Source organism: Micrasema longulum, unplaced genomic scaffold, assembly GCF_059751315.1.
Source record: "Micrasema longulum isolate JH-2025_06_02 unplaced genomic scaffold, ASM5975131v1 h1tg000403l, whole genome shotgun sequence".
In the NCBI taxonomy this organism is placed as follows: domain Eukaryota; kingdom Metazoa; phylum Arthropoda; class Insecta; order Trichoptera; family Brachycentridae; genus Micrasema; species Micrasema longulum.
In genome coordinates, this window is record NW_028277603.1 from 13,484 (window position 1) to 37,472 (window position 23,989).

A 23,989-nucleotide genomic window follows, 5' to 3' on the forward strand; every position below is an offset into this window, starting at 1 on the left:
GCTCGATATTGGCGACCGTCGTTTGTCGCCTGGGGTGGTATTCCGAACGCGTTTACAGCGCGCTATAATCCGTATTTAGTACGTAAAAACGCGCTATACCGCGCTATAATTTCGTTTGGAATACCAGCTCAGTGGCTACCAGTGGCTTATTTTGTTACAAATTCGTTTCGTAAGTTCGTTCGCTCGTCATATATCCAACTCACTCCAACGCAATCAAAATCGTATTTCGCTCTCGTTCCCTGTCATACGATACGAATGAATTTACGAAACAAATTAGTTACAGAAACAGGCCACAGATACGCTCAATAATAGAGTCTTATCACCTTTTTTTACAGTTTAAAATTAATAGGGGTCTACGAAATACCGGAGAACGGAGTGGCTTTGGACATGGCAGGGGAAGTCGGACAGTGGCACATCGTTTGCCTCAAGGTAATCTGTAGGGAATCACAGTCCTCTTGCGTCAGTTAGCTTGCAACGGCCTGTCGCTATTCGGGTACGTTTTGTTTTTTGTTGCTAGTATTGTGAATCTTTATAATAATATCGGTACTACTGTGTCTCTGCCAATCTTGAATTTTCGTAGTGTTCAACAAACTCGTGCCCAGATCAGTAAAATATAAAAAACTATTTTTTCATTGATTGGTTTGATTAAAAGACTTTTATTTGTTCTTCTTCTTTCTATTTTTATATTAATATTTAGCATAGTTATACAAATTTTGCTTCCCAAATCGGGTGTGAAAATGTCCATTTGAAGATAACAAAAAATACGAATTCATCATTTAAAAAATAAGAGAGATATATTAAGTCTTGTATTGTATGTCGACTAGTGTGACACCACAGCCACACAAGAGTTTAAAAAATATTTTGTCGACCCGAAAACTAAATAAACTTAAAAAATATACGAAAAAATGTGTGCTTTTTAGTGGCTAAAAAAAACATTTATAATTTTAAATTACCGCGAAAACGTCACTATTCGGTTAAGTTTTGAACTTTGTTTCTGACCGTTTAAATTTAAATAGAACATTGTCACGAACCTTGACGTCACAATCATCAAGGCTAAACATGTTGCGTTTTTGTAATGACATGTTTTTTAACAATTTTATTTTTAAAATTATGTATGAAAACATTTCCCTACAATACATATTTTTTAAAATCCATTTCGCATGTTTTTAACGATATTCTTAGTATGTGATATTTCCAATAGTTTTTGTTTGTTTATGACGATCGTCACGTGTCGACGACAAATCCCGAGCGAAGGCACCTTTAGTCTATATCAAGCTTCCTGAAGGATTCCGCAATGCGCGATCCGCTCTTCGATTTCGCCGGCCTCAGAGACTCCTTGACCCTGTTTTTCGTCTCCTCGTCGATCAGCAGCTGTCTGTTCACAGTCAACCGATCAAGGTTGATAGCTGAAAAAAAAAATACATTTATATAATTTATTTGTGACAAGCTGATCCCGGCAATGCTTTGCTATTGCTTCATTGAGTACATACTCGTTTAAACAGGTTGGGAAAAAAGTCATTTCGTATTTCACGATTTCAACTAAATATATCTCGTTCATTATTAGTCACATCGGATCATACGATACGGCGTTGTAAAGGTGTGAGTGTATACTACAAACGCTTTTCGGACAATATTGCGTTTAGTCGTTTCAGTCGTGAACTATCGAGCGTCGAGTATGGAGGTCTCAAAGTAAAAAATTCGCTATATTTTACATTTTTACTATCTGAAAGGGAAAAACGCGTCGAAACGGGGCCGATACTCTTTTGGTTCGTGCTGCACAACAGTGGTTCGAGAGGAGGTGAATGATGCACCACGCTCTGGCTGGCCTGTCGTCGAAAATGTCGATAAAATCATGACAATTATATCGAGATAAACTGTCATGTTAACAATCGTAGCATCGTCTAAGAGCTGAATATCGATCTTTAAACCGTTTTGAACCATTTGCAGAAGGCTGAATTAAAAAAACAGCTCGATGTTGGGCGCCACACGAGCTGCCGCAAAAAAACCTCATGGACCGAATTACCATCTGCGAATCGCTGCTGAATCGCAACAAAAGCGACCAATTTGTGAAGCAGATGGTGACTGGTTATGAAAAGTGGGTCACGTAAGACAAAGTCAAGCGACAGAGATCGTGGTCGAAAGCCAACGCAGCGGCCCAGACCGTGGCCAAGCCAGGACTGACGGCCAGGAAGGTGTTGCTGTGTGTTTGGTGGGATTGGCAGGGAATACTCTAATATGAGCTACTCTACTAAAAAAACAAACGGTTGCTTACTTCTGCAGGGGAGAAACGAGGAGGGGAGAGTCTGATATACCGTCAAGTACACGCGGCGCCCCCCTCGCTTCTCCCCTGCAGAAGTACGCAACCATTTGTTTTTTTTAAACATTCTCTTTTTTTTTAAAATGTTCGTTCTAAATATTTTTTTTAATATGCTAATATGTCTTCTTGCCCATACTGATCATCGTGGTTTCAAATGTGACAGGGTTTAAAGAACACCCTGTATAGCCACTTAGTAGCTCTCGGAAAGTTGGCGCGGGTGCACGTTTCGCCCGAGTCGTTAGCGATACCCAATGGTTTTTTAATGTTTTCAGCAGTTAGATTTGAAATATTATTATCTTTGAATAAAATTTTGGTTAATTAAAGCCATTTTCTATAAATATTCCATTTTTCCTTTTTTAAATCTCTTATTTTTTTAATCTGTAGTGACTACACAACACTGTAACGCGCGGTGGTTTTTAGGACAGTAAGGGAAAGGTTAAGTTAAATAATATTTAAATTTATTTCAACAGAGAGGGAAAACAGTTTTGAGAAGGGAATATGGAAGTCTAGGCATTTACAGGGCTTATGACCTGTCATTGGCTAGTTTAAGTGGTTGAGGAAATGTGGATGTTCAAACATGGGCAGAATGGTGAATGTTACACGGTGTGTAAAGTGACCACTTAAACCAGCCAATGACAGGTCATATGTCCTGTAGATGCCTGGACTTCCATATTCCCTTCTCAAAACTGTTTTCCCTCTCTGTTGAAATTAATTTTAATATGAACAACTCCCTAGGGAGGAAATCCAGCCAGTCTGCAAGCATTTGGACATAATCAAACATTGTTAAATAATATTTACTCAATAATGCCAATCTGTTAGGGCTTTCATAACCCTGTTGATTGGCTTAAAAAAAAGATTGCCTTTATAATCGCGGTCCAGCATTAAACCCATGTGCGTATATTGAAATGTCGAGAAGTCTCCCTAATAATATTACCTCTTAGTTTCTCTAGAGTATATGTTCCACCACCGGCTTCCGTGGGCAGGCAGTTCCTCGGTACGAAGGGGTCCATCGTGGTCAGGTTGGAGTGCACGTAGAGTATCTCCGTCAGCTGCTTCTTCATGAACGGCTTCAGCAGAGCCAAGATCTTGTCCATGAACACGGGGGCGTTCATAAAGTGGACTCCCTTCAGCCTAACTGGCATGGCTTCCTAAATAGAGAAAGAAAAAAAAATATCTAGGGATAGAGATCCATATCAGACCCAAATCAGTAACCCAATCACAAATAACTATCGACGTGCTAATAAGCGACGTGATAACTATTTCTCACCATGGTTGTTTGTCGTAAGTATTCGCGATCACAATGGATCATCCGTGAACACCTAATATTAAATATCAAAATATTTACGTTTCGCGGCGTATAATCCTGCTGCGCAATCACATATTTGAATTTCACCTGTGTAAATATGGAAAATATTCCAAAACTGCTATTTTCATTTATTATGCTATTTATTGCATTTAGCCGGCGGTTGGCAAGCCAAATGTCAAGAAAAGCAGTCGCCATAGTAATTGTAATTTAATTTTCACTTGTTTGTATAAGATACTCCTTACTATTTTGCAAATGCAATATATTGTATTTTTTTTTATAGTAAACGCCGATTTTTCGCCAATGATGAACTGTATTTATTTTCGAGGAAAACAATAAATAAACCAACACGAGCGTTGACTTAAAGATTACACACGCGTTGACTTATGACTGCGATAATTTAAGCAAGTTCATTACTGTTTATTGTGATCGCTTAAATGCTTAGCATGTTTTTAAGCACGTCGATAGTTATTTGTGATTGAGCTAAAGAGCGCTGAACTGTTTAGTTTTATACATTTTCGTGTCCAACATAGACCAAATAAATAGACTTAATTTGACTTTGGATCTTGAAAGCTTTCCCTCCACATACCCTAAAACAGTTTTCAAGAGGAAACGCGGTTTGGTGCATTTCTTCATATAAACCTATTTCTGTATCTTCATCCTGGATTATAGCACTAGAGCAGTGATTTTACACACCATAGATATTTACCATCGGCGTGTCTCCATCGTTGTGTTTTTTTGACAAATTGTATGAAAACTACTACCATTTAAAAAAGCGTAAATTTTACCCGCCATCTTTGGAGGTACATTATATAAATATGAGAGCAATTTTTGAAAAACGCAAAAGTAAAAATAAATAAATAATGGAACTACAAAAGGCTTGAAAGACGATTGGTTTGGAAATGAATATTCATAAAACAAAGATTATGAGTCCAACAGGGAGAAATATTTTCATTAACAATAATAAAATCGAAGTGGTTGATGAAAACATATTTCTAGGACACAAAATCAAACTTGGTAAAGATAACCAGACAGCGGAGTTACCAGTTACTAGTGGCAAACTAAAATATATTTTAGAAAATAAAGAAGTCCCAATATGCTTAAAAAGACAAGTCTTTGAATCTTGCATACTGCCGGTGACAACATACAGACTAGAAACCAAGTCTGTAACACAGAAACGTAGCCAGAAATTAAAATGCACGCAACGATCCATGGAAAGACAGATGCTCGGTGTATGTTTAAGAGACAGAATAAGAAATTAAGAAATAAGGCGCCGAACCGGAGTCGTGGATATCATGGATCGTGCAGCAAAATTGAAATGGCAGTGGGCAGGAGACTTGGCAAAGCAAAATGATGGCAGGTGGACACCCAGAATAATAAAGCGGAGACCATGGTCAAGTAAAAAAAGTGTTGGAAGGCCACAGAAAAAAATAGGTCAATGACATTGCCTCTTTAGCCGGTAAAACGTGAATGATTAAATCAGGTGATAGGAAGGAATGGGGACGTTTGGAAGAGGCCTTTATCCAGCAGTGGAGAGAATAAGGCTGAAGAAGAAGAAAAAGAAGAACAGGAATATGTTTTCTTTCTTAAATTCATATTCTGTTGTTAATGATAATATTTTAAGCGTATTTTTGTATGGTTGTCTGAGTCTTTTGTTTAGATTTGTCTGGTAAATACTAGATAATTAATAGTACAATTTTGGTCCCTGGTTTATCAATCTCATCTGCCCATTATTTTTGTTTTCTATTTTAAGGTCCCAGGTAGATTTTCTGACCCCACGAAAATATGGCATAGATCAAAATCAGCACATACTTGGAGGTAGAACAGGACATCCCTCACAGTGGAGATGCTCAGCTTGGTGATATGTCCAAACACCACCTTGTGGAGGTTGATGATGATAATAATCCCGGGCAGAGTGCCATTCTCGTACTGGAAGAGGTCACACATCAGGACGAAGTTCTTTACGGACTGCTCCAGGTTGAAGTTGCTGGGAGAGTAGTCCAGCAGAGCGCAGTAGAAGACTTGAAAGCCTTCCGGTGTCTGCTCTGGGAGAGGAGCGAATAACCTGGAGTTCAAACAGCAATAAGTTGGATGATCATCAAGCTTTGTTGGGTATTTTAGGGTTGTTGAAACAGTGTTTTATGATAAACATAGACAGAGTAATTTTACAAATATAAGAAAGTGAAGCTGTTGGGATTCATAGTCAAATTTACCGCTATTTGTTCAGAGCTATAAATCACTACAGCTGTACAGACGGTATTTCGCTCTTTTGTAAGCAACGCTCTAAGGAGCGAAAGCGTTAAGATTTTTTGGTTTGGTTTTTGGTATAACAACAAGCTTGTAACGGACGGTTTCGCGCTGCGCTTGCGATTCTCGACCTGGGTACCTACGGCCCATTGTTTTGCTGTAAACTATAGCTAACTTCGTGATTGATAATCCTGAAATGATTTTTGTCCGAATGGGTGACTCTAAAGCGGTGGCGCCTTATTACTTTGGGCTCTTTGCCTATGTTTAAACATACACATTTTGATTGATTGAATCGGCATTCACTTTGTCACACTGTAACGAGTTAATTCCTATGCGTAGGTACGATATATCAACTAGCCCCGTTATTCTCTCTCTATCCTATCTCCAAATTTGAGCTCTGTCGTCAAGGCGGCCTCCGTGGTGTAGTGGTCAAGACGCTTGATTCACGCACGGAAGGTTCCGGGTTCGATTCCCGGTGAGAACACAAAAATTAAAATGTGATTCTTCTCAAGCCTGGGTGCTCTGTGATGTAATTCACCACTGTAATTAGGCCTCCTGGCCTGTTGTGATGCAAAAAAAAATGTAAAAAGGATTTTTGAAAGACAGAGAATTGTCCCGTTAGGTTGTTCAACCTTAGTTTGGAAAAAAACAGTTCTGACAACATTGCAAATATGCCGTAAATAGCGGGGCTAGTTGGCTAGTTATTTCGATATATTTCGGATGTCGATATATTTCATGACAGTGGAATTTCTCTTAGGAAGGCAATTTCCAAATTGTAAAATGTACGTCCATTTTACATGTTTTTTCTCTCTATTTAATTTAATAAATCTGATGTGTATATTTTGTAATGTGTTGAGAATAAATTGGATACTCTGTAATGTTCTCAATATAACTAAAAAAACATATTTAAAAAATGACCCTTAGCATTGCCCAAAACACTTAATAAGGCTGAATTGACCAACCGTATTTTTTTTCGCTTTTTAAATAGTTTTATACAACATAAATGTTTAATAATTAGGGTGGCCATTATATGAAGCAAAGTGTTGTCACATCCAAAAAATAAAAAACTTCAAATTAACCACTCTCTAAGAGGTAGAGAAGATTCAGAATACCACCCCAGGTGTGTTTTTTCGTAAAGTTCAGCCGTAGGAGTCAATTAGGGTAAGTTGTACAGTAGTTAAATTATTTTATTTTGTTGTATTTGTATCTTTGTCGTGTCTGTCTTGTTACCGGTTGCCCGGTTATTAAATTAGATTACGCTATATTGTGGAAGGCCAGGTTTTTCTTCTGAGTCGGATCTCGATCCTTGAAGACGTATCCAAACTGAGTCCTTAGGCTCAAATTGAGGTCTATAACTGACTTGGTGAATTCCATATCGTTGCGGCAGCTATGGTAGAATACTATCAATGTCACTTCTGAAAATCAAAAATATTACAATTAGTGAGTAAAAAGTATGCAAAATAGCGGCTATAGTGAACAAAAGTAGGTGGCAAATTAGCGGCTAGAGTGAACAAAAGTAGGTGGCAAATTAGCGGCTAGAGTGAACAAAAGTAGGTGGCAAATTAGCGGTCATAGTGAACAAAAGTAGATGGGAAATTAAATAGCATAGTGAACAAAAGTTGTATTGTGTATAAAGCATAGCATTATAAAAGTCCAGAAACCGCGTACGCGCATCAAACTGAATCTGACCAAACTACTCATAAATGAACAGTTTTACGTTTTGGCCATTAGTTACTCTGTAGACGTTGCTTAGTACGCAACTGCCGATTAACTTCAATTACGCCGTGTTGCGTCGTTTGTCGTTTGTAAGTTTCAAAGTATTGCTGGGATTAAAAAGGAATAAGGTGGGATCACATTTCACGTGTAAGTAGTGAATTCACAAATAATATTATTCAAGAATTCGATTATTTTAGGTCTGTCAGATTGTTAAATAAAACGAAGTAGACATTTTATTAGTATTGCCAGGGTAGTCGATTTATTTGCCCGACTTATTAATTATAAATCTTAGTATTAATTATTCAACAATGTTGATTTACTTTATTAGTAAATGATTATTTAATGTTTTTTTTTACGTTTGCCTAATATGCTGAGTTGAAGAGACTGCGCTTGAACTAAAAGCTGGAGTTGAGTGACTTCGTCAAGCGAGACTGGAGTAAACTGAACTTGTTGGGCTGACTGACTGGCGTTGCGTCCTGTGGTCTCTTTCTAGACGACGTTCCTTTGTAGTTAATTTCTTCATAATAAAAACGATGTGAATGTACTGCAGAACAATGCTCCCGGTTCAACGTGCAATACTATAAGAGTTGCATTATACGAATGTATTGGATTCGATAGAAAATGATGACATTGCATCGTCGGTCATTATCTACTTCAGGTGAACTAATTTAACACGTGTGTGTCATCGGTTATGGACTATGGACTCCACATACGTAACTATGTTGTACGAGTAGGATAGCAATATGCGAAAAAATGTATAGGGATAAAAGCGCGTGTCATAGGCTTAAATTCCTGGGCGCGGGCATAAGGATAGACGCAATCATTCAATTCTAGAGTATTCATATTATAGATTACTACTTACCATCTAAATTTGGTAGATGTGGTTGGTTTTCAATCCATTCTTTTAGATGCGCAATATCCTCTCGTTTAATATCAGGATTTTTCCTGTATTCTTCTTCGGCAGTTTTAAGAGTGATCGCCATTTCTGATAAATCTGCGAAGAGAAAAATGTACAAATAAGTTATGCATGCAAGGTTGCTGTACAGCGCAGGGTTGGTTTTAAGCATCATGAACTAAGAGAGCTTGCTGACCACTGTCAAAAGATGAAGGGGTAGGTAGTCTCAGATCTTCGGAGATTTGGAAGTCACGGTCACAAGCAAGGGATGAAAAGCTGCCATCAGTCTCAGATGATTTCAAAAGATCTGAGTAGTTTAATTCGTGAATGATTTAATTAATACCCTGACTAGTTTTTCATTGCGTCATCATTTTTATTTGCATAAGTGGCCACTTAAACCAGTCATTGACAGGTCGTAAGCCCTGTAGATGCCTGGACTTCTATATTACCTTCTCTTAAATGTTCTTCATCTCTGTTGTAATATGTTAATATAAACAGCTCCCCAGGGAGTTGAATCCAGTCCTTGTCTACAAAAATTTGGACAAACTCAAAATATTGTTAATATCAATACACTTTAATTTCTGATTACACATATTGCAGGTTCTATTAACAAAATTATGAAAAGATTTAGTGGAACATTTAGAAATTTTAAATACAGGTTGGTTTCTTGTCCGCGTTGCTGGGGCTCTAAAATTAATAAGTAATAGAATCTTAGGGCAATTTATCATGTTATTTGAAGTTTTATATATAAAAATGGCGTCAGCCATGTTCCTGCGAGTTTGGAGAGTTTGTAGTTTAGGTAAGTTTGTAGATTTATCTGGGCCTGTATTCAGAGTCAACCGTCTAAAATTGCGATACAATATAAATTTTGATTGTATAGATTCAATTCGGTTAATGTATTTTTGGTATTTATTTATTAACGGACATTGTCCATGTATACAATTTATAAGGTTTAAATATTACAATAAAAGAATAGTTTAAAACATTTTTAAAAAAGAAAGAAGCATTGACAAACATAAGGGACATCGAGACAAGATCTGGACTATTTATTTAGTGCTCGTTTAAATCGTTGTAAACTTGAACCAAAAAAGTCCAGATCTTGTCTTGAGTTAACAATACGACAAAGGCGGGTCATTGGAGAATTTAGGCCATAGTTTGTTCTATGCTGATCGATGAACAGTACTTCATTGTTTCTCAATCTACGAGTCGGAATATTGAATTTTACTTGTCCCAGTAATGATGGAACATCGATTATACCATTTAGTATGCCGAACATATATATGGAGTCAATATTAGTTCTACGTTTTTGTAGACTAGAAATATTTAACATTGACTCTTTCAGCATAAGAATAATTATCTCTCTCTAGTCCGAGCATCCACGCTATTTTTTGAAGCAAGCGATGTTGGACTGATTCAATGTGATTTATGCGATTGACATAATGGAGACCAGACCACTATTCTAGGGGGCATATTCTAGAAGAGGGCGAACAGTTGAGCAATAAAGAGTTTTGATTGTACGGACATTAGTAAAATCAGAGGATATTCTGTTAATGAAGCCAAGTAATTTCAGTGATTTATTTACTGTATTATCTATATGCTCGTTGTATGTCAGTTTATAGTCCAAAACAACTCCTAAATCTCTGATGGACTTGACTACATCAATTTTGGAGTTTTCTAATAGGTACTCGAAGGAAATTGAGGGCTCTAAGCTCCAATCATCATCATCATTCCCTTTCCACCTAATGGTGCATACGGCACTACATAGGTACACCAAATGCAGCGTATCTTGATCATTTTTGTTACATGGAGGTAAGATGATCAGTCTTTTGCTTCGAATACCAGTCTACGGACTGTGAAATATTCTGGAGTGTAAACACCCTTTTATATAAATATATATTTTTTTTATTTAGTTATTTTTTTTTGTTTTTTTACAATATACAGGGTGTTCTTTAAACCCTGTCACATCCGAAACCACGATGATCAGTATGAGCAAGAAGACATATTGGCACATTAAAATAATTTTTTAGAACGACTGAAATCTTACAAAATAAAATATAGAAAAAAAACAAATGGTTTATTACTTCTGCAGGGGAGAAAAGAGGAGGGGAGAGGGGGGTATGATACACCGTCAACCGCACGACGGCGCCCCCACGCTTCTCCTCTGCAAAAGTAAACAACCATTTGTTTTTTTACCAATATTTAATTTAACGAATTTTCTTCGCTCTAAATATTTTTAAATATGCTAATATGTGTTTTTGCCCATACTGATCATTGTGGTTTTTGGATGTGACAGGGTTTAAAGAACACTCTGTATATGAGAGGTAAAACAGAGTATTCAAAAAAAAAATAATTACATAGCAGTGAAATACATTTCATACCAACCACGTCGGGAATCGAACCCGAGATCTCTTGCATGGTAGGCAAACGTGCTGATCATTACACCACAAGGCCGGCTTCGTTACAGTTACAATGTAATTTATATTTGCAGCTGTTAAGGCTTTAGGGCCCCGATTATAATGAAAAGTTATTCTTCGACTGTCTATAAAGAAAAACCGAAATTTGTGTACGAAAATGAATATATTTGCATGAACATTTAAGTATCTTCGTCGGTAACCTATACTTAAACATGTTTAGAAGAAAATATTGTATGCATATTCTGCTTTCATACAGAAAACTTAATTTTACTTTGTAGAAAATTGAACATAAATGTTAACCTCTTATTGAAATCAGGGCCCAGGGCCTCGATTGTGATGGGAAGATATGGATGTCATACCTTCACCATGACGGTATAGTTAAAGATTAATTCTCTCGAGCGATTACGAAGATACACTACCGAAACCCACCTTCTAGTTTTGGGTAGGTACATCGATATGAAACAAGGAGAAGCGTACGTCACGGTACACATATCTACGCACTAAAGTGACATAGCTTCAGTATGACATCATAGTTGAAGATAACATTCTCCTGACCGATTACGAAGATACCACTGATCCTCCCCCCCTCCATCAAGTTTTGATGTAAGTACATCGGTTTGCACCGACAGGTTAGGACCCCTCGATACGTTTATCTACGCATGAAAAGTGACAAAAATTTTGTTCCAACTGGAAATTTTTCCTTTAATTACGATTTATTTAAAATTTCAATCGTTCTGAGGTTGGCACTTTTTTTCTTAAAAGCCTATTAAAAATATGAGTGAGAAGTAAGTAAATTCTGTAGTAGAATTAAATTCAGACATAACTGTCAGTGTTGAAAACGAGCGGCTAGATGCAAAAAATAATGTTGCTAGATTCTGCTTTATTAACATATAGGAGTATTTAGGCGTAAAAAATGTTGCCACAAAAAATAAAAAATAAAAATATTTTTTACATCTGTTTCACTATTTTCTGAGTGTACGTATCGAGAAGTTAAAGGAGCCGGCTTTGTAATCCATCGGTAGGTAAATACAGACGATCGTTATGCGTACCGTCTTGAATTTTCAAGCGAGCATTTTTGGCTTGAATTTTGATTAATTGAAATTTATAATCGCTTTGAAATTGGCACTTTTTATCACAGAAACCTATTTAAAAAATAAATGAGAACTATTTTTAATTTTAATGAATTAAGAACGCGGACTACATTTTTGGGGTTCATTGGTTGAATTCGATTATATGATGTCAAGATGACAAGAAGGTAGAACATACTGAGGTAGATACAGATAGCACAGAAGTTAAGTATACCGTCTCGATATGTGCAGATGATGATAGCGTTTATAATCGAGGCCCGGTGATGATAAAACCAGTGTATGTATTTTTGCCTTAGAGATATCTACATAATTATATTCGTACGAAAGAACAACCTTCAAAAACAGGTTGACGCGAGTAAGGAAACGGGAATCTTCAGAAGATAATATCAAGGTTTCATATGTTATTTATTTATTCAACTCGTGGTGTAGTGGTTAGCGCATTTGCTTACTAAACATGGCCTGGGCTGGTATTCTGAACGGAATTGCGCGCGAGATCGTGTATTTAGTACGTGAATACGCGTTAAAATGCGTTTTCTACGCGCACTTTTGCGTTCAGAATGCCAGCCCAGAGTCTCGATTATGAACGCTATCTTCATCCGTACAAAATCGAGACGCTAAACTTTACTTCTGTACTATCTGTATCTGCCTCGGTATGTTCTACCTATTTTCATCTCGACCATTGATCGAATGCAGCCAATGAATGACCCCAAAAATTTAGTCCGCGTTCCTTACTTCTTTTAAATTTAAAATAGTTCTCATTTATATTTTTAAAAAAGCTTCTTTGATAAAAAGTGCCTACTTCAAAGCAATTATAAACTCCAATGAATCCCAATTCAATCCAAAAATGCTCGCTTCAACATAATTTTTATATGACTTTTGACAATTACCAAGACGGTATGCTTAACTTTCGTCTGTATTTATCTACCGATGAATTAAAAAGCCGGCTCCTTTAACACCTCGATACGTACACTCAGAAATATAGTAAAACAGATGGAAACATCATAATTATTTCTTTATTTTTTATAGTGGCAAATTTTTTTACACCTAGATACTCAAAAATGTTTATAGAGCAGAATCTAGCGATATTATTTTTTGAACCTAGCCGCTCGTTTTCAAAACTGACAGTTATATCGGATTTAAATCGACTTCAAAATTGACTTGTTTCTCTATCATACTTTTAATGGGCTTTTAAGAAAAAAGTGCCAACCTCAGAACGATTAAAAATGTAAATAAATCGTAAATTCAGAATGTTTAAATGTTTTTATTTTCTTTTTTAATATTAATTTCACAGAATGTTTAAATGTTTTTCTTTTCTTTTTTAATATTAAGTTCACAGATTGTTTGAATGTTTTTATTTTCTTCTTTAATATTAAGTTCACAGATTGTTTAAATGTTTTCTTTCCTTTTTTAATATTAAGTTCATAGATTGTTAAAATTTGTTTACATTTTTATTGTTTAAATGTATGCTATGTATTGTTACAAGAAATGTACTATTTTTTTATGTACCGTCCCAAATGAGTTTTCTCGTACAACTCCTGGGAATATAATATCATGATATTCATGTCTTATATGTTTTATTAATAAATAAAAAATAAAAAAAATAAAAAAATAAAAAAAATTGCTCAATGAGTAGATATATGTATCGAGGGATACTAGACCCGTCGGTACAAACCGATGTACTTACATCAAAGCTTGATGATGGGGGGATCGGTAGTGTATCTTCATAATCGCTCGAGATAATTTATCTTCAACTATACCGTCATGGTGAAGGTATGACGTCCTTATCTTCCCATTATAAACTAGGCCCTGGACTTAATTCCCGACAAGATTCAAAACATAAATTTGTAAACGCAAATTACAATATAACGTATCTACAAATGCGGTGTGTGGTATATGGACTTTATCAAAAAGGTATTCTAAATATTACTCCAGATATATTTCTTAAAATACACAAGACCTAAAGACCTTTATTGGAATATGGATATCATATGGCGGAATGGCTGCGTTTAAATAAATTGAGCTTGAATGCAAAAAAGACTCACTACCTTCTATTTGGAAACAAGAGTAATGAATCTATTGATGTCTTTATTGGTGTTGATCGTCTGGAGAAAAAAAATAGCACTAAGTACTTGGGACTGTTAGTGGACTCGCAGCTTACTTGGAATGAACATGTTGAGCGCGTGAAAGGAAAGATTGTCCCTGTAGCTGGAATACTGTACAGATTTCAGAGAATGCTTCCAGTTTCGCTGCTTCGAGCAATCTATTTTTCTATGGTCCATTCGCATTTATCATACCTATGCTGTGTTTGGGGTTTTGCAACTAAGAGCAAAATTTCTGAGGTGCAGATTATTCAGAATAGAGCGATCAGAAATGTGTTTCACCTACCGTATGATACTCATGTAAGGGACATTTATTTTGAAACAAAAATCATGCCTTTTAGCATGCTTTCCTATTTCGAGATAACTGACACTATCATTAATACTACTCTCGACTCAATGCACAGTAACATAAAGCCAGCTTTCATTGGAGACATCCATCGGTACAGTACTCGATCAAAAAACAATATATATATTGGATCTGTGAAGTCTACGAAGTTTGGTACTAGATCTTTACAATACATAGGTTTCAAGGAATTTAATAAATTGCCACAAAAATTTAAAGTACCTATTTCAAAATATAGAAACAGGACGTGCGAATTGAAGAATTATTTTTTCCAGAAGTACTTTGAATAAATAATGTTAGTTTATAGAGAATGCGCATCTTGAACATATACCTTTTAATATTTCACCGTTTTTGCTTGTATATGTAATTTTTAATACTATTTAAATGTTATTTGTGTTTTTTTTTCTTTTTATATACTTTTTTTGGCTTGTATACATAATTTCAATTTTTTCAACGTTTTTGATAAAAAAAATTAACCTGTATTGGGTGTGCGCATATTTTGTTAATTAAAAAAAATGATTTTATTTTGTACTAGTTCAGTATGTATATATACATCCATGTAATTTTTAAACTTTTTCAATTTTCTTTCCCAGATTGCATAATGTAAACATTATTTTGAATTTATTTCCATGCCTAGTATTCTGTTTATTCTGTTATTTTCAAGTATTTTTCATACCCTTTTTAATTTGTAGTATATCATAATTTTAATTTTTCTGCTTTTGTTAAATAATATTATAGTTTAAAATTTAAAAACGTCTCTAAAAAAATTATTATCTGTGTGTCCCTAAATGAGTTTTTTTTTAAAAAACTCCTTGGGAATATTGTATATAATTATGTATAATATGTTTTCAATATAATAAATAAATAAATAAATAAAAATATGGAGTCCCCATTTTACTTTTATTGTATTTTAAGAGCTATTGGCAAAAGTCCAAAGATGTGCTACAAAAATCCCCAAATTACTCTAAAGGATGCCTCACCACGGTAAATTAAAAGCACTAGGTCATTGGAAATCAAATCATTGGAAGAACACAAATTTACGGGGTCATAGCTGGAAGCTCTGTCGTCCCCAATTCCGACTCAATCCCAAGATAAACTTCCTTTCCAGCTGGGTAGTTTCAGACTGGAATAAATTGCCTAGCCTAGTTGTCCATTTCATTTCGGACAACCACACTGAGGTTTCAAAGTGAATTCTAGCAGGAAATCGGGTTATATTTATTCACTATTTTTAATTCCAATTATTTCTTACATAAAATCTTAAGACATAAATGGAGCATCATAAACCAAGTCAATTACCGATATGGCAACAATGTTCGCGATGCGATGTTGCCAAAAATGCTAGTTCAGGCACCAAACATTTCATGTTTTAAAAAAATATTTTTATTACTTTTACCTTCGAACAAGAATGACTTGTTCATGTGTATTTTACGGAATATCAATAGTTTAATTTCGTCTTGGATAAATGCATTTTTTGACAATAATTGGTAGATTTATCTATATAATAATTTTGATTGTTTGCTAAATTTTGATATTTTTAGTGTAAGTTTAAATATATCATGTATTTATATTTCTTTAATAAAACACGTATTTTATACAATAAATATTGAAGTTTTGGTATTTTTAAATTTTTCGAACCATTAATTACCATTTTATTGCATATTTGAGAAATTTCCCGTCAGAATTGAATTTGGGACCTCTGTGAACCAGTTTAAAAACTATTTGGATGTTTTTTTGAAGGAAGAAGAACTTGGACAAAGGGCAGTACACGAGATATAGGCGCATCAGCAAAGGCTGTCTGCCTATAACGAGTAATAATAATAAATGATGTGTGGAATGTTAAATAGGGTGGTGCACACCCCAATATAATTAAACCCTCTTAAATAGTATCTACACAAGTAGTTTAGTCGGCCTCGTGGTGTAACGGTCAATTTTTAAAGGGTGTTTTACACTAGAATATTTCATAGTTCCACGACTGGAACCTAAAGCTACGACTCATAATCTTACCATCACGTAACAAAAATGATCAAGATACGTTGCGATTGGTGTACCAATGCAGTGCCCTATGCACCATTGGGCGCGGAAAGGGAATGATGATGATAATGAAAATAGTACAAAGATTAATTATGAAAGTAATTTTAAAGAAACTTTCAGCATTCAATGCGAAAAATCTATATAAATTATTTAAAGTTCATACAGGAGAGATTATTTACAAAATAAATCATATTATACAGATTTACAAAAAATAAACGAATTTGAGATGAATGAGTCTCTCAGATACTAAAATAACATCAAAATTCCCAAATTCCACACAAGTCTTGGTCAAAATAGTTTTGTTTTCAAAGGAATCAAAAATGTTTACAATAATAATGTCCCCAATAAACTTTATATTATTAAACTAATTACTTTCAAACCAATTATTAAACCAATACAATGAGAACCCGTCTTGCCGCTACATAGTGCATGGGTGGTCGGGATTCTAGCTGCTATTTCAAAAGTAAATAAGGAAAACAATGAAATTTGACAACGGAATAATCGAAAAATAAAAAATCCAGAATGGCGTCGTTAGTTCAATTTTTGGCCGTTTTACAGGTAAGTTTGCGGCTAACTTTTTACCTTATTTGCACATTATTTCCAAGATGGCGATGCGGTGGCGCCAAACTTCAACTGTCACAATTGTTTTGAAAAACATGCGCTTTTGTTACAACGCAACTACACTATTAAATCCTTAGAGTATAGATGTATATACTCTAAGATTAAATCACTCCTAGTTAATAATATTTCTTTAAACTTGTTTTCTAATAATGGCTATCTGACACTTGTTCACTATTATAGAAATTTTATTTCCAAACAGAACCAAAATAGCATGATCAATCACACAACTAGGGATGCGAGGGAACGGTAATTTATTCGATACATCGATACATTGTTCAACAACGCGTTGTTAAATTACTTGCTATCATTGATATATATATATATATGAATCATCATCATCATTCCATTTCCGCTCCTAATGGTGCATAGGGCACTGCAATGGTGTACCAATCGCAGCGTATCTTGATCGTTTTTGTTACATGAAGGTAAGATAATCAGTCTTACGAATAACCCTCTCAGTACCCGCGTCATTTTCAGGTATACGAAGAAAAATAATCATATCTCGTTATTTTCCAACCCAATCTGCCCCATTTTTTGCATGCATCTAGCTAAAGATATATTCTTTACAAAACAATATTTTTGTAAACTTCACAATAATTTTTTTTTTTAATATTTATAGTTATGTATTTTTTTTTTTTTTTGCTGATTTAATTTGTTTTTTTACCATTTTTTATATAATAAAATATAAAACAGTAATATATGCCTTTTGTATTCGGTGCCTTAATTTCACGCCCCCTGAGCCACAATGTCATTCCTGAAATACTTACATGTTTTTATTTTGGAAATAAATTTTTAAATGCAACAAAAAAATATTTTTAACTCTAGTACTGGGAGGGTTAAATAAAATTAAATGTGTCTACCTCAGAGTAGTAATTCGCACGCTTATAGAGAAGCCCTATCGCTCTACTGCATAGAATAAATTTTTAGTTTGGTTTTTGGTTTAACAACAAACGTGTGATGGACGGTTTTGGTTTACACTTGCAAGTGTCGGCCTGAATACCTACGGCCCGTTATATTGCTATAAACTATAGCAAACTTCGTGATTGAAAATAATAGAATGGTTTTTGGTGGTATGGGCGACTCTAAAGGCGGGGGGGTATTATTACTCTAAGATATATACACCAGTGACAAGCCATGATTTATTTTATAGGTAATCTACAAAAAATGTTCATTAATTTGTACCTACATATAAGTACATAATATGTAAGCAATATAATTATGAATGACTATTTTTTCTGTCGCCGACCTCGTGGTGTAATGGTCAGCGCATTTGCCTACTATGCACGAGGTCTCGAGTTCGATTCCCGGCATGGCTGATACGAAATATTTATTTAAAAGGGTGTTTTCACACCAAAAAATTTCATTGTCCCTGCACTGGTACTTGAAGCGTAAGACTGATCATCTTACCTTCATTTAACAAAAAATATCAAGATACGCTGCGATTGGTGTACCAATGCAGTTGCCTATGCACCATTAGGTGCGGAAAGGGAATGATGATGGTTATTTTTTCTGTGGTTCTGCGAAAATCAACTCAAAAAACAATTATTACTAACCACGCGATATACGTATCTTTATTCTACAATATTTTAATACGATACTTGTACTAAAGTTTATTTACAAATACCACAATGACATTCAACAGTAACTTACTGTCTACACCGAGCACTGGCAGATTCCTTTAAAAGTTAATAATGCCAAAAATGACCACTTCGAAAGCCACATATTCTATGTGATAATGTGATACAAAATACATATATTTTTCAAATTTATTTTAAAGAAAAATAAATATTTGTGTTCTTATAATTTACGCAAATATTTAATTTTGAGGGCCATTTTCAACGAGTTGTAAATAAATCACCATTAGAAAATGGAAATCAAGTTGGGGTAGAGTGGGATTCGAACCACGGATCATTGATCCGTGAGTCCGAAACACTAGCCGCGGGACCACAATCCGATTTCAATGGTATCCTATCAAAGAAAAATAGTCCTTCTAATATATGTTTCTTAATAATCTTCGAAATACAAGTTTCCAAATTGAGAATCTTTAAATAATATTTGTAATCTGCAAGCTTGTTTTAGTAATAAAAAAGCTGACTTGGGTTAAATATGTAAAATATAGTGTACTTTTTTGTATGGAGAAATAAGCCGAGGAAATTGGCTAGTTTCACCATTCACTGAAAACGGGCTGAGCGCACTTCATAGATATTTTTTTGTAGGAAGATATAAACGGTGGGGGTGATTTATATTAAATAACAATTATTTTATTTATTTTCGCATCGACATATTTACTAAAAAACATTATTATCGAAAGTCAAATATAATGGTAAGCTGTGCACAATCGCTTGTTTTGACGATTCGCCCCTGGTATATACTAGATGTGGCACTAAAGCTAGGGTTTCCTAGGACAGTGGTGCCCGTATTTTAACGGCCGTAGTGAACGGTGATGCAGTGGACAGCCGTCGTAACGGTGACTAGAGAGTGTTTTCCTAGGAAAACGGTGTTATCAACACCATTTAACACCGTTTCCCTAGGAAACCACTCTCTAGTCGACGTTACGACGGCTGTCCACTGCATCACCGTTCACTACGGTCGTTAAAATACGGGCACCGCTGTCCTAGGAAACCCTAGCTTAAGCACCCGCATTGTGCTCCATTGAACTGAGGTTTGTATTTAGTGGGAAATAGTGTTTTAGGCGCAGCGTAAGTTTTATGTTTTTTTAATTATTCCACGCGGGACGTAGTGATTCCAGTGGGTTCACTTCAGTTAATTGTCCTGATTGGTAAGTTGGCTTCCCGGAAACCAGAAATTTGTCACAACACTCTATCATGGGTTGCGGAGAACTTGTAACGTCATTTAAAGTATGTGGTTGATTTTTTATTAAAATCATTATTTTTTTCATACATTTTAGATAAACTTAAGCGTACAATTAAATGCTCTAATTTTAAGGCGTGTAAGAAAACATTTTTCAAATCCAATTTCCCGTTATGAGGTAGGGGTATTTTTCCGATTACCAGTAAATTCTATCATCGACAAATCGATATAATTTACATATCGATGTTTGGGTGCGTTGCACATTACTAATTCGAACGCTGCCAAAAATCTTATTTGAAAATTTTATTTACTTTCCAAGCTTATCTATAGATGGCTCCATGAGTCATGACTCATGACACGTGATATTGAGGAATAATATTATGTTCTTTAGAATCTATAGGCGGTAGCTGAGAATTTTGATTAATAGGTATTTGAACATTGTTTTCTGGACACTCTCTCTCAAATACTTCTCTGTAGCCCAATCACAAATAACTATCGACGTGTTTAAAAACATTCTACGAATTTGAGCGATCACAATGAACAATAATGAACATGCTTAAGTTATCGCAGTCATAAGTCAACGCGTGTGTAATCTCTAAGTCAAGGCTCGTGTCGGTTTGTTTTTTGTTTTCCTCGTGAACAAATACAGTTCATTGGCAAAAAATCGGCGTTTACTATAAAAAATGATACAATATAGTGATTGAGCTTAAGGTGTGTAAAAATTCCAAAAGAGAAACTTAGTGGAAATAACTAGTTACTGGTGCGTTCGTCTACCTTGCTAAAAAGGTCCCGGGTTTGATTCTTAGCAAGGTCGACATGAAATATTGGTTTGAAAGGTGCTTTTACATTTCAATACATCATTGTCCCTAGACTGAGTACGCGTATTAATTGAAACTACGGTCGGAATTAATTGCAACAGAGAGAAAAAATATTTTTGAGAAGGAATATGAAAATGTAGGCTGTTATTAGCTGACATATTACAACAGACATGAAGAACATTTAAGAGAAGGTAATATAGAAGTCTAGGCATCTACAGGGCTTATGACCTGTCAATGGCTGGTTTAAGTGGCCACTTTACACACTGTGTAACATTCACCATTCTGCCTATATTTGAACATCTATATTCCTTCAATTCTTTCATCTGTTGATGTTTGTGAAGTTAAAGAGCTGAAACCTTTGTTTATGCGGGTGAGATTCATCCAATTGAATTATTTCACCTACATACTATATTACCTTCTCTTAAATGTTCTTCATGTCTGTTGTAATATGTTAATATAAACAGCTCCCCAGGGAGTTGAATCCAGTTCTTGTCTACAAAAATTTGGACAAACTCAAAATATTGTTGTTATTAGCTGGTTTAAAAAATATTTTTTAGAAATATTTATTCATACAAATACATACATGTATTTAAATTTATTTCAACAGACAGGAAAAACATGTTTGAGAAGGGAATATGGAAGTCTAGGCATTTACAGGGCTAATGACCTGTCATTGGCCTGTAAGGAAATGTGGATGTTCAAACAGGGGCAGAATGGTGAATGTTACACAGTAAAGTGGTCACTTAAACCAGCCTATGACATGACAGTTCATAAGCCCTGTAGATGCCTAGACTTCTATATTACCTTTTCTAAAATGTTCTTCATCTCTGTTGTAATAAGATAATAAAGAATATTGATTTATAAAACTTTGATATTCAATTTAAGTCAAATGTGCTATGTTTTTTAAAAACCCTTTTGGATTATAGCAAAAAAATCAGTTAAGATTTTTTTGTATATTTATTTAATTAGTAGAAAACTAGTCTTCTTATTATTTCAACAATGTTTGAGTATGTCCAAATGCTTGCAGACTGGCTGGATTTTCTCCCTAGGGAGTTGTTCATATTTAAATTTATTTCAACAGAGAGGGAAAACGTTTTTGAGAAGGGAATATGGAAGTCTAGGCATTTACAGGGCGTATGGCTTGTCATTGGCTGGTTTAAGTGGCCACTTTACACACTGTGTAACATTCACCATTCTGTCCATGTTTGAACATCAACATTTCCTCAACTCTTCCATCTGTTGACTTTTATTATTTAGTTCGTCGAAAATGATGAACACGAAATATTATTATAAATAAAAAATCTACTTGTGTAAAAATAAATTAATACATTCTGTCATTTTCTTAACCCATTCGGATCCACTCTAATCAAACACGGATTTTAAAAAATTAGCATATTTGGTTACAATTTAATAAAACCTTTTTAAAATCAACATTCTGTAGATTTTAAATGCGTTTGTGTAGGTTTTGCGAACGCGCCAGCTCCAGTTAATCGATCAGTACCCAGTGAGGTCACCTTAATTTGTTTTTTTTATTGTTTATAATGCGAAAAAAATTAATAAATAACTAAATACATGAATTTAATTTACTAACCAAAGATATCCCGTATAGAAGCGCATTTAAAAGCAATATTTCATATCCGCCAGGAATTGAATCCGTGCCCACGAGCATAGCAGGCAAAGGTGTCAATCACTTGACCACAGGGCGGATTATTTTCATTCAATTTCCCTGAAATAAGTCATCGAGTCTAAAACAATCGTCCAGAAAATATTTTACCACTTTCTTATTTATTTATACACTTTATACAATAAATCTGAAGAAACATAACCCTTCTCTTCCTTAATCTCTCCTTTCCTCTTTCCTCTTTTTTCCCTTTTCCGATTGAGTCTATTGATTTAAGGTAATTTATATGCAAATATATTTATTTATATTTTTATATAATATCTTTAGCATGTTTTTATCTTTATTTTCTATTGAATATGTTTTAACTTGAATTATAAAAATAAAACTTTTATTTCATTGGTTGGTTGGAAGAAATAGCCATTTGGCAATAAGCCCGCCAATGTACAATTAAAATAATATACAAAAAGTTCAACAAACAAACCACCACGCCGTTTCCTCGTAGGGGTAGGCAGAGAGGATAGAACTCCATATCACTATATTTGCGTACAGACCTCGCTTCCTCTACATTCATACATCTTATCATGCACGCACGCCTATTATTCCTACTTTTGACATGTCCATCTTCGAGTATTTGATGGATTTGATCGTGCCATGTCTTTCTCGGCCTTCCTCGTTTTCTGCATCCATCAACATTCGCATCGTAGATCCTTTTAGCCGCTCTTTCGTTGTCCATTCACTCTACATGTCCAAACCAACGCAGCACCCCTTTCTTGATTCTGTCGATAGTGCATATCTCAGCCTTTCACAGTTCACGGATCTCGACATTTGTGCGCCTATCGTTTTACCACACATTCGCCTGAGGGATCGCATTTCGACAGCATTCAACATACTTTCATCATCATTTTTTAAATTTTATACTTCACTCCCATACATTAGAGTTGCCACTAGAACTACATTGTGAACTGCTAGTTTAGCCTCCTGCGATAAACATTTGTTTGCCAAAGTAGATTTAAGTGCACCGTTCACCCTGTTCCCGGCACTCAACCTTCTTTCAATATCTTTCTCGGTCTTTCCATCCCTAGTAAACATACTTCCCAGATACATAAATTCTTCTACCTGATTCAGAATATCTCCGTTCACACTGATCTCACATTTAGTTATATTTTCATCCTTTTCAAAAACCATCACTTTCGATTTATCAATATTCGTAAGCAAATCACTTTTCTTGCAAAAAGTTAAATAAATAATATACATATAAGGGCGGGGCATATTGCCTTAAGACAATTTTTTCCTTCGTACCCAAATCGTTCAGTTTCAGAAATTTACAAGTTCATGGACATATTCTAAGAAATTTTATACAAAATTAAAAACAAAGATTACCTTGTAGCGGGCGAATCAAAATGGCACGATCTTAAAATATAATCCGAAAGTGAAATGAATTTGACCACTCGGTTCAAAGGAAAGAATTTAACTGAATGTAAAAGGATGTTTACCTTCGCCCGTGTGTTAATTTTATAATAAAATAAAAACATTTTACCAATTTACTGTTTTTTATCCGAACTGGTATTCAGACTGGACAGTTAAGGAAACTCCGCTTGTATATTCGTAAGAAGGAAACTGGTTTTATAAACAATAAACAAGCTTGGAAGTTGGAAGCTTGTGTAT

General features: G+C 35.0%; 1 protein-coding gene across 4 annotated transcripts; it reads right to left on the reverse strand.

Annotated features, from left to right (window-relative positions):
• Positions 1 to 498: 498 nt before the first annotated feature.
• Positions 499 to 23,900, reverse strand: LOC148281829 (alpha-tocopherol transfer protein-like). Of its 4 annotated transcripts, XM_088225970.1 has the most exons (7): positions 23,705 to 23,782; positions 22,295 to 22,429; positions 8,446 to 8,577; positions 7,126 to 7,282; positions 5,433 to 5,685; positions 3,252 to 3,465; positions 499 to 1,406 (listed from the first exon to the last, which is right to left on the reverse strand). In XM_088225970.1, the coding sequence occupies exons 3-7, from the start codon at positions 8,564 to 8,566 to the stop codon at positions 1,261 to 1,263; spliced, it is 891 nt and encodes a 296-aa protein (XP_088082096.1). In that variant the 5' UTR covers positions 8,567 to 8,577; positions 22,295 to 22,429; positions 23,705 to 23,782; the 3' UTR covers positions 499 to 1,260. The 4 variants fall into 4 exon arrangements, with proteins under 4 accessions (XP_088082096.1, XP_088082095.1, XP_088082098.1 ...); XM_088225969.1 differs by lacking the exon at positions 22,295 to 22,429 and having other exon boundaries at positions 23,705 to 23,900; XM_088225972.1 differs by lacking the exons at positions 22,295 to 22,429; positions 23,705 to 23,782 and adding an exon at positions 23,862 to 23,882.
• Between the last annotated feature and the right edge of the window lie 89 nt (positions 23,901 to 23,989).

Excerpts from the sequence above, each read along its gene's own strand:
- LOC148281829 (XM_088225969.1), bottom strand. The coding sequence starts at position 8,566 with ATGGCGATCACTCTTAAAACTGCCGAAGAAGAATACAGGAAAAATCCT. Across the intron at positions 7,283-8,445 it reads ACATCTACCAAATTTAGATG|AAGTGACATTGATAGTATTC; the intron begins GTAAGTAGTAAT and ends TTTGATTTTCAG. Across the intron at positions 3,466-5,432 it reads ATGTCCTGTTCTACCTCCAA|GAAGCCATGCCAGTTAGGCT; the intron begins GTATGTGCTGAT and ends TTCTCTATTTAG.